The sequence below is a fragment of the Diaphorina citri genome, unplaced genomic scaffold (genome assembly GCF_000475195.1).
Source record: "Diaphorina citri unplaced genomic scaffold, Diaci psyllid genome assembly version 1.1 scaffold2965, whole genome shotgun sequence".
Taxonomy (NCBI): domain Eukaryota; kingdom Metazoa; phylum Arthropoda; class Insecta; order Hemiptera; family Psyllidae; genus Diaphorina; species Diaphorina citri.
Genome location: NW_007380377.1, coordinates 8,733 through 19,599, shown reverse-complemented (window position 1 = coordinate 19,599; position 10,867 = coordinate 8,733). Strand labels below are relative to the sequence as shown.

The 10,867-nt window shown below is 36.1% G+C and overlaps 1 protein-coding gene across 2 annotated transcripts; it reads right to left on the bottom strand.

Moving 5' to 3' along the window:
- Positions 1–5,979: 5,979 nt before the first annotated feature.
- LOC103519834 (coiled-coil domain-containing protein 103) lies at positions 5,980–10,274 on the bottom strand. Of its 2 annotated transcripts, none has more exons than XM_017448326.2 (3): positions 9,519–10,274; positions 7,095–7,193; positions 5,980–6,286 (listed from the first exon to the last, which is right to left on the bottom strand). In XM_017448326.2, the coding sequence occupies exons 1-2, from the start codon at positions 10,187–10,189 to the stop codon at positions 7,097–7,099; spliced, it is 768 nt and encodes a 255-aa protein (XP_017303815.2). In that variant the 5' UTR covers positions 10,190–10,274; the 3' UTR covers positions 5,980–6,286; positions 7,095–7,096. The 2 variants fall into 2 exon arrangements, with proteins under 2 accessions (XP_017303815.2, XP_026686960.1); XM_026831159.1 differs by having other exon boundaries at positions 7,095–7,248; positions 9,574–10,274.
- Positions 10,275–10,867: the final 593 nt, after the last annotated feature.

Here is a 10,867-nt window from a genome sequence, read left to right as displayed (position 1 = left end):
GAGACCAAGTTTCTTCCAACGCCAGCTTAGGTATGTACCGGGCTTTATGCAACACCTCGTATTTATTTAATCCAATTTACGTTCTGTTATGTTGTAATGTACAGTGTATGGATGAGGATTATATTGGTTCCTCTCTTTATCCATTCAACCTTAGAGCTGAAATTTCCATTGCTAATAAAATTGTTAGTTTTTTCTCAGTGTCATGAGATCCAAATCTGTTACAGACTTACATACTCTTTGAGACCAAGTTTCTTCCAACGCCAGCTTAGGTATGTACCGGGCTTTATGCAACACCTCGTATTTATTTAATCCAATTTACGTTCTGTAATGTTGTAATGTACAGTGTATGGATGAAGATTATATTGGTTCCTCTCTTTATCCATTTAACCTTAGAGCTGAAATTTCCTTTGCTAATAAAATTTATTGTTGGTTTTTTCTCAGTGTCATGAGATCCAAACCTGTTACAGACTTACATACTCTTATGACTCTTATGCCTAATACTGACGCTCATACCGTCTGGCGTCTGACAGACCTAGGTCGGAAGCGTTTTCCGCTACACACGCGTTCTGGCTGTCAGAGAGTCTGAGCGTGACTGGTTTATGGTAAATCGCACAGTTTTGCCCGGTATACGCTGTACAGAAACCCCGTCCACACGAACAATTTATCAAGTACAATCCGAAGTACACGTGAACAAATAATAGAGAATCCGTCATAATGTTTGAGGAAGTACCTATTCAAATTCAGAATGAATAACATACGTACCATATTCTATCAGACATATTTATGCAAAACAAACATTCGACAAATTTTTATGGCCCTTGGTCCATTTTGTGGATAGTATGAGGTATGAGCCGTATGAGACTTTAGGTGTAGGGGCAAACAGCCCTAAAAGATGGGTTACGATTACGAATGAGATATGAGAACAAAAGCCTAAACTTAGTAGGAAATGTAGGAATAGGGGGAGTTGTTTGTGTTTGCAGGAACGCGTATTTTAGTAGGATATACATTATTTGTAGAATATACGTAATTTAGGAATAGATTTACCTTATTTAAACTGCTAGAGCAGTGGTGCTCAACCTTTTATGACTCACCGTCCCCCGTAGGAATAATAGAGGAGTGACCGCCCCCGCCACATGACCAATTGACCATATACCCATTTTAGGTTTTATTTTTTTACATAGTTTGTAATTATAGTTAAAAGTCCTTTGCTAAGGGAATAGCAGGAGTTGAGTGTGAAGGGCATCCACTCGTAAAATTTGTGGCCAAAACCGAATGTCAGCCCAAAGCAGTCACCCTGTCCTATAGTTAGGGCTGATCTAAACCTAATATTCTATGGTAAATTCAAGGATATCGATTTTGATTGCTGTCCAACAACAAACAAAAGATATTACATTTTCTTTTTGGACACTGTTGTAGGCAATAAAAAATGAATAAAATTTCCCTGAATGTATTTCAGGAAGATGTTTCATTTCAAATGCGTCACATTTTTAAGGGCCACATTTCATATTTTTCATTTTATCGACGTTGGTGTATTTGGTGTTGTAGTACTTGCTGCTTGCTGCCAATACTGGCCGCTTGCTTTCTTTCGATTGCATGCCTCCTTTTGAGAAATACCTAATGAGAAAAAAAATTCATTCTACAATGTATTGCGAGCCACACATACCTTATGTAATTTTTCAAGAATTTCAAGGGCCACTTTGTTGGAAAGAAAACCTTTTCTGGTTCTTTTCCTGGAAGTGGTAGCATAAAAAAGGACTGAAATTTGTATAAAATTCCTTCAAAATGGCACAGAAGAATGTTTTCATTTTTTTCCCTCGGTGCATCTTTCCTTGTGTTGCGTCACATTTTTAAGGGCCATATTTCATATTTTTCATTTTATCGACGTTGGTGTATTTGGTGTTGTAGTACTTGCTGCTTGCTGCCTATACTGGCCGCTTGCTTTCTTTCGATTGCATGCCTCCTTTTGAGAAATACCTAATGAGAAAAAAAATTCATCCTACAATGTATTGCGAGCCACACATACCTTATGTAATTTTTCAAGAATTTCAAGGGCCACTTTGTTGGAAAGAAAACCTTTTCTGATTCTTTTCCTGGAAGTGGTAGCATAAAAAAGGACTGAAATTTGTATAAAATTCCTTAAAAATGGCACAGAAGAATGTTTTCATTTTTTTTTTTCCCCTCGGTGCATCTTTCCTTGTGTTTTATTCGCCATAATTCCATCGGGTATGTCCTTTATTGTCATCGTTGGAATTTTCTTGGAATTTCAGCAAATTTCTTCTCACTCAGAAGAAGAGACGTCGCGTCACAGCAATTTTCTACTAGAGAGTAGAGATTATATGTATGTACCTTTATATACGTAGTTTCTATTTTACTGTTTAGGTTCGTTGTGGTCCCCAATAGACCTACTGAGTGGCGTATAGGAACACAAGACACTGAAGTGGCCGCACGGAAAGTTTGCCATCTTTTGAGAAAGTATTAAAAGGAAAAACAAAAGAAAACTAATAAACAACGGGAAAGAAAGCTCGAGAATTCTGTCACCCCAAAGAGACAAACGAAAAGCAAGGTGGAAACATAATGAAATTCTAATAAAAACAAAAGTGATACGACTTCGCCGGGGAATGGCCAATTAAAACGAATAATACGAGTATTAGCTCAGGGTGTGTGGAAGAGTGATGGAAGACATTTCCAAAAGTTTCCATATTTCATGAGATCTGTCGCGATTCAAAGGGTACGTAAAAAAAAAAAAATAATAAATAAATAAAAAAAAATAATAATAATAAAAAGTCTTTTATTGTTTTTTGTTTTTCAAATAAAACAATTTAGCTAATAAAGCATGTTGCATTTTAACTCAGCTAAAAAAATCATGTTCAACATTGATGATAGGTAGGTAAATAATTGGAAAAGGGTAAATTAGAAAATTAGACATAGAACGTCCCTGGTGGTTGTGTAAAACTTGAGACGTCAAACACATACACACAATCTCCGCAGTGAAAAGTTTCATGAAGCTGATAGCTGATGAGAATTTTATAAAGAAAAGGAAAAAGAGAAGAATCGAGAGAAGAATTCAAGATTGCACTCGCAGGAGATACATAGAAAGGAGGGAGGAAAGGGGAGGGAGTAAAGTAAGAGAATAGGGAGAGACAAATAAAGAAATGTGGAGAAAGAGAAAAAAATCTGGTGTGAACTGTGAACATCACACGACCTTCCTTATCCTATTGAATGATGCTTATTTGGATGTTCGTCTATTGTAACTTTTACAATATCTCTAACCATTTAGTCCAGGGTTGTCCAACCTTAGGGCACCCGAGGGCCGCAAGAGACCAAGGTAGAGAGTTGGCGGGCCGCAAAAACTCAACTCACCGGGGGGGGATGGCCTGGTGTAATGTAATTATAATATAATTTTATTTTATTATGAAAACTTTTACCACATGATGACATTAGTGCGATTTCTGTGGACACTCTGCAGCTGACACAAGTGGGTGAATATCGACATTCACGTCTTCGGTACACAAACGTAGAAGGTGTGATAGGGACTCGTCCGATCCCCCCTCCCCTATTCCCCGCCGGCGATGCGTAGCCGTTGTGTACCTACTTGTGCCTGCATGTTGAGTGTTGAAATTTGTAAGGTACCACACATACACACAATCTCCGCAGTGAAAAGTTTCATGAAGCTGATAGCTGATGAGAATTTTATAAAGAAAAGGAAAAAAGAGAAGAATCGAGAGAAGAATTCAAGATTGCACTCGCAGGAGATAGATAGAAAGGAGGGAAGAAAGTAAGAGAATAGGGAGAGAAAAGAGGGAGAGACAAATAAAGAAATGTGGAGAAAGAGAAAAAAATCTGGTGTGAACATCACACGACCTTCCTTATCCTATTGAATGATGCTTATTTGGATGTTCGTCTATTGTAACTTTTACAATATCTCTAACCGTTTAGTCAGTATAGCTGAAAACCGCCAAAAAGCGGTCGAAAGCCGCCAAAAGCAGTCAAAATACCGCCTACCGCAGCACCTATCTTAACCAAAAGTTTTGTATTACATCCTTATCACATTTATGGACTACATACCAAACTCTTCAAGTAGGAATGGTTATTTACTGTTATTTCTCATTTTCGTTCATTTTTTTAGGCGGGCCTTCGCGGGCCGCAAAAATGAGCTCGCGGGCCGCGGGTTGGACAGGCCTGATTTAGTCAGTATAGCTAAAAACCGCCAAACAGTGGTCGAAAGCCGCCAAAAAGCGGTCAAAATACCGCCTACCGCAGCACCTATCTTAACCAAAAGTTTTGTTTTACATCCTTATCACATTTATGGACTACATACCAAACTCTTCAAGTAGGAATGGTAAAAAAAAAAAGTGAAAAGAGACTTGATGATGAACTCCAGGAGAAAAGAGCAGAAGAAGGAGAAGGAAGAGGACAAGAAGAAAGATGATAAAGAGAAAGATAACGAGGAGGGAGAGGGATAAAAGAGGAAGAGAGATGGGAAATAGAAGATGCGATAGTACGAGTTGAGATGTTGTTTGATAAATGAGCTGTCAATTTAGAAGAAGAAAAAATGTTCTTCCCAGGGCCCCAGGTACCTGGGAGTTCAAATGTAAGTAACATGGAACTGCTGGAACACTTTGAACTCCACTATAACATGGAACAATTTTTGAAGCTTTGAACGGATGATGATAAAAGATGTTTGAGCGCGAAGTCCCCTGCTTTGTACGCGCTAGGTCGCGGGTTCGATTTTCGCCCAGGGTGGACTTTATCCTTAAAAGATAAGGTTCGTTCTCGGAACGGCTAGGCTGTCAATTTAGAAGAAGAAAAAATGTTCTTCCCAGGGCCCCAGGTACCTGGGAGTTCAAATGTAAGTAACATGGAACTGCTGGAACCCTCTTTAACATGGAACAATTTTTGAAGCTTTGAACGGATGATGATAACAGATGTTTGAGCGCGAAGTCCCCTGCTTTGTACGTGCAAGGTCGCGGGTTCGATTTTCGCCCGGGGCGGACTTTTTCCTTAAAAGATAAGGTTCGTTCTCGAAACGGCTAGCTTTCTCCTATCCTGTCCTATCTTTCGGGACGATTAGACCTCAGCAGTTACAGTTCCCTCTATAAAACTTCTTTGGGGGGGAAAAAAATACTAATAATAATAAACTATGTACTTGAAGTTGGCCTGGCGCACTACCATGTTCTGAAATACGGATATACTCTGTACCTATACCTAAATGTGTTATATCTACCCATACTATTCTGGGTAATAGCATTCACTTCACAAAATATGAACATGAAGTGTGTCGGGAAAATTCAGACGAGCTTTCCCTGTGAGCGATAGACGCTCTCAACTGAGTCTCGAAACAACACAACACAACACAGAGGAAAAAGTAATAGCGAATGTTCAACAAGAGTAAAAATAGAAAGTAAAAAGCTGCCAACAAAAAAGTTCATGTTCCAAGTAAAAAAAAAAAAAAACTGCAAAACTTCTAAATTGAAATTCAGAAAATATTGCAGCATAGACAGAAAAAGAAGGAAGGGTGTGCTTGGTATACTGGGATTTTTTTTTTTTTTTTTAGGAAAAGTTTTTACTGCTCAAAGCGCACTGACAGCTGTCCAATACCTAAACTCTACAGCTAAACCTTAGAGTAGTGTAGATGAAAATGTGTAATCCTTAGAAAAAATCCATGAACCTACCTAGGTTTTGGTTACGTTTAGCTAAGAGAGTATGTAGGTACTTATAGGTACCTACATTTATGTTCAACATAAATAGGTAGGTATGTACCTAGGAAAAATCCCATGTCATCAAAATGTTCAGCATTTCATTGACATTTTCATTTATCTTCTCACCAATGAACATTTAGTCCCATGAAAAAGGCAAGTGGACATCCGAGTACATAAGTACTCACATCAGGGAAAATTCATCACATCACCACCGTGAATACCGTGATAGACCAGAAAAACTATTCGTAGAGACTAATGATAAGAATGAAGAAGACATTAATACAAATATACAAGTATGTACAGGTAAAATAATTACTTACTTATATTGAGGAAAATTTGAACATAATATAGTAAGTAACAATAAACAAGTGCATATACTCGCTCAGTCAAAAAGCTGTGGCCGGCTTTGAAGCCAACCAGAAAACCCTGTTGTGTTAGTAGGGAGGTATCCACTCTGTCTCTTAATATTCGAAATAAATTAATACATACAAAGGTAGGCAGTTCTGTAGACAAACCAAACAAACTGATAATGAAAGCAAGTCTGTGAAAACTGTGAGCAAAACAAATTGAAGAACAAGTAAACAGATGTTTTAGAACCTACCCAAACTTGACAATACTAGACCTGCCCGAAGTTGACGGTACTATTCAAAGAACTCAGACATTCCCTCATTTTTTTTTTTTTTTTTTTTTTTTTAGGAAAAGTTTTTACAGCTCAAAGCGCACTGACAGCTGTCCAATACCTAAACTCTACAGCTAACTCTACAGTGTAGATAAAAATGTATAATCCTTAGAAAAAATCCAAGAACCTACCTAGGTTTTGGTTACGTCTAGCTAAGAAAGTATGTACTATGTAGGTACATTTATGTTCAACATAAATAGGTAGGTATGTACCTAGGGAAAATCCCATGTCATCAAAATGTTCAGCATTTCAGTGACATTTTCATTTATCTTCTCACTAATACAGGGAAAATTTATCACATCACCACCGTGATAGAAAAGCACATCATCACAAAAAATAACAAATACCTAGCTAAGAGACAGAGGCGCTCAAATATAAAACACTATTCGTAGAGACTAATGATAAGAATGAAGAAGACATTAATAAAAATATACAAGTATGTACAGGTAAAAAAATACTTAGGTATATTGAAGAAAAGAAAAAAAAGAACATGACATAAGTAACAATAAACAAAAGCATATACTCGCTCAGTCAAAAGCTTTGAAGCCAACCAGAGAAGTCTAATGTGTAAGGAGCTAAGGAGGTATCCACTGTTTCTCGAAATAAATATTAATACATTATATAGGTCGGCAATCAAGTAGAAAAACTGATACCGAAGACAAGTCTATGTGAAAACTTTGAGCACAACGAATTGAAGAACAAGTAGACCTACAGATGTTTACAATTGATAAACTATTTTCAAAGCAGACAAATGGTCCTCGTCAAAACACAACTCCTTCAGCTCTGAACTCTTCAAAATGAAACAGGAATTTAATTTTTCAAACAAACTTTCAACTGTTTGTTTTTCTTCGGAGCTTAGAAAACTCAAAGTTATTGAGAATCGCTCAATATTAATGAGTTCACCAAGAAACTCAGAAACAAATACAATGTGATCCACGCTATTACGATCGAAACTCAAAAGTACTTTTAAAACTTCAACCAAAGTTGAACTTGAAATTTCATTTTGAAATATTTCTACAAATTGAGGAGCTCCTAATGTTATCAATGAAGTTAGTTTGTTTTCAGATTGGTTCAAGATGTCAAAGAAATTATTCTTATCAGCACAAGTAATATCTGGTGGACAAATCCCCCCCCCCCCATTATTATTTACCAACTTTAATAACAAGTTTTTTAGTTTTTGGGTCCTCTCTCAAGGTGGTATATTTTTGTATGTAGTCCAATGAGCTTGTGGTGCTCCCTTGAGCTGTAAGTTTCAACTTGACAAATCTGCATTTGGTTTGTATGTATATTTAGTTTCACCATAACTCCTGAATGGTTAGTTCAATTTTGATGATTTGCATAAAAATTTGGTCCCAATCAGGTCATTTGGGGACCTCATAGGTATCCTTTTGCTGAGTGACCTCCACAGTTGACTGAACCAATAGTTAAAGTGGGATGTGATTTTCTTTTGATTTGGTCATTTAATCATAACCGTCATCATTCTGGTTTTCAAAATTTCAACCAGGTCGATTTAAATTTATAATAATAATAATGATAATAATTAATAATTAAATTAATTGGTAATTAAAAGAATCAAGCTCATAGTTGAGATGCTTGTACTGTTCCAGAGTGTTTCTCTGTAATTCAAAGTCTATATTAATAATGATGACTTCTAGGAATGGCCCTGTCTACCTGAACCCCCTGCTGAAAAAGAAAACCCAGATCCATCCTCTACGCGCCACAAGTTTGCTCGCAATGTGATTTGGACATTCGAAGATATTCAAATGCTGCTCGGCACAGACCTTCCCATATTTGGTGGAGGCACACATCCCTGCCTCAGCTTGAGACTGAGGTACTGTTCTTTTTGAATTCCATGAGTACCGAATTAAATTTGCCTTCCATTGGTCTTTGAATGTTCCACCTTTGACTTTGGTCTGTTTAAATTATTTTTATTTGAAGTAGATTTCTTGTTTTGAGGTTCACAAAACACAATTTCTAATTCATCTGATGGGGAAGAGGGACTTGTTTCTTTAGGGGCATCCTTAGGGCCCTCGAAATTTCCACTTGGTGCATTTTTTGGACTAGTACTTGAACTATGAGAAAGTTGAGATTTATTAACAATATTAGGCTTTGGACTTGGGCTTTTCATATTATTTGATATCTCATTGTTTAGTTTCATGGTTTTTAATTTTTGATTTGATGTTCCAGGGGTATCATTGGATATATTAAATTTCCTTTTCAAAGAATTGATTTCATTTAAAATCTCTGTAAAATTATTGGTTTTCTTCTGAGTAGTAGTAGTAGTAGTTGTAGAGGTCTCTGTATTAGAACCAGATTTGCCTGGCAATTTAGGAGAGTTATTCTTATCATTGGAGATTTTGTTTGCTGTGCTTTGTTTATTTTTATCCACAGATTTTTCAGGAGGATCTAGTTGCTTCTCTTGGTCTGAAGTTTCACATTCTTTATTTTCTATCAAATGACTCAGGCCTAACAGTAGAAGAACATTTTCAGGTACATAATAATCTGTATCTAGTAGTTCTCCAAATTCTTTTAGAAACACATCTGCATTTTCCTCAGTCTCATCAGTCTCTGCTGTGTTTGGGAATATCATTGAGTCTGGAATGTCATAAAGGAATTTACTTTTGTCTATTAGCGATGACTTGGACTTGATGCGATATGTTTTCTCTGTTTGATACTTGGTCCTCTTTTTGGACTTGAGGAAACTTTGGTACAGCATACCAAACCTTTTCTTATCACAGTTGGCCGTTTTGAACAGTCTGTCAAATAGAGAAGACATGATACCTGGAAATGAAAGATTAGCTGTGATTAGCATTTTTCTTGGAGGTAAAAATGTGGTAATTATGATTTGAACAGTCTGTCAAATAGAGAAGACATGATACCTGGAAATAAAAGATTAGCTGTGATTAGCATTTTTCTTGGAGGTAAAAATGTGCTAATTATGCAGAAGTCACGTCCGTGGAAAAGAAAAGCTCCTTTTTGTATTTAACCTAACCCTATAATAACACTAATCACTGCTCTAATTTTATTGTGAAAACGCCTTCTTGCGTTAAACCCTATAATCCGTGGAAAAGAAAAGCTCCTTTTTGTATTTAACCTAACCCTATAATAACACTAATCACTGCTCTAATTGTGAAAATGATTTTTCAAACAAACTTTCAACTGTTTGTTTTTCTTCGGAGCTTAGAAAACTCAAAGTTATTGAGAATCGCTCAATATTAATGAGTTCGCCAAGAAACTCGGAAACAAATACAATGTGATCTACGCTATTACGATCGAAACTCGAAAGTACTTTTAAAACTTCAACCAAAGTTGAACTTGAAATTTCATTTTGAAATATTTCTACAAATTGAGGAGCTCCTAATGTTATCAAAGATGTTAGTTTGTCTTCTGATCGGTTCAAGATGTCAAGGAAATTATTCTTATCAGCACAAGTAATATCTGGTGGAGCTTCTGTATCTTTTTCTGGTTTCAAATTGGAATTTCCTTCACTAGATTTGTTTGAGTTATGATTAACATGATCAGAGCTTACTGAACAATCATTTTTACAACTGTCCTTCTCAGCGAATTTATTCCAAATGGTCTTATTTAACTTCTCTTTGCTCAAATTATCACTCTTATCTAAAGGTTTCAAATGTGCAGCATCAACAAGATTTTTAAATTCATTGTAAGTTTCAACATGATCACTGACAGCTTTCAGTTTAGCTTCATTCCGAAGCCAATATTTTTTGTCCTCTTCAATGGCACTTTCTAATTGTTCTTCCAGCTCTTTCATATCAATGCTACTCAACTTGTCTGCCATTTTTTCAAGCATCTAGTTTTGCTTTGATGCAATCTTTTTATCTGAAACAATTGAGTTGTAGATTTCAAGTTGCAGTTTATTCTAAATTTATGTGAAAAAATTAAATAAATTAAAAATTAGGAAGAAAAAAAAAATACTGTGGATATTTTTCACATTTAAAGCATAAACCAACATAAGGTACCTAATTGTAAAATTGAAATAAAACCATTTGGATAATCCTGTTGTATGAAAAGAATACAATGAAGCCTGAGTGGCTGGTCTAAAACAAGGTGGATCAGAAGTGTCTGCGCCAGCCTAGTTTAAGTTAGCTTGAAAGGTAGCCTGCCTTGTAAGCCTATGTCGCGGGTTTGTTTCTGTTCAAATATACATAAGTGTGCCATTTTTTCAAGCATCTAGTTTTGCTTTGATGCAATCTTTTTATCTGAAACAATTGAGTTGTAGATTTCAAGTTGCAGTTTATTCTGAATTTATGTGGAAAAATGAAATAAATTAAAAATAGGAAGAAAAAAAATACTGTGGATATTTTTCACATTTAAAGCACACCAACATAAGGTACCTAATTGTAAAATTGAAATAAAACCATTTGGATAATCCTGTTGTGTGAAAAAGACATAAGGTACCTAATTGTAAAATTGAAATAAAACCATTTGGATAATCCTGTTGTGTGAAAAAGATACAATGAAAGATACA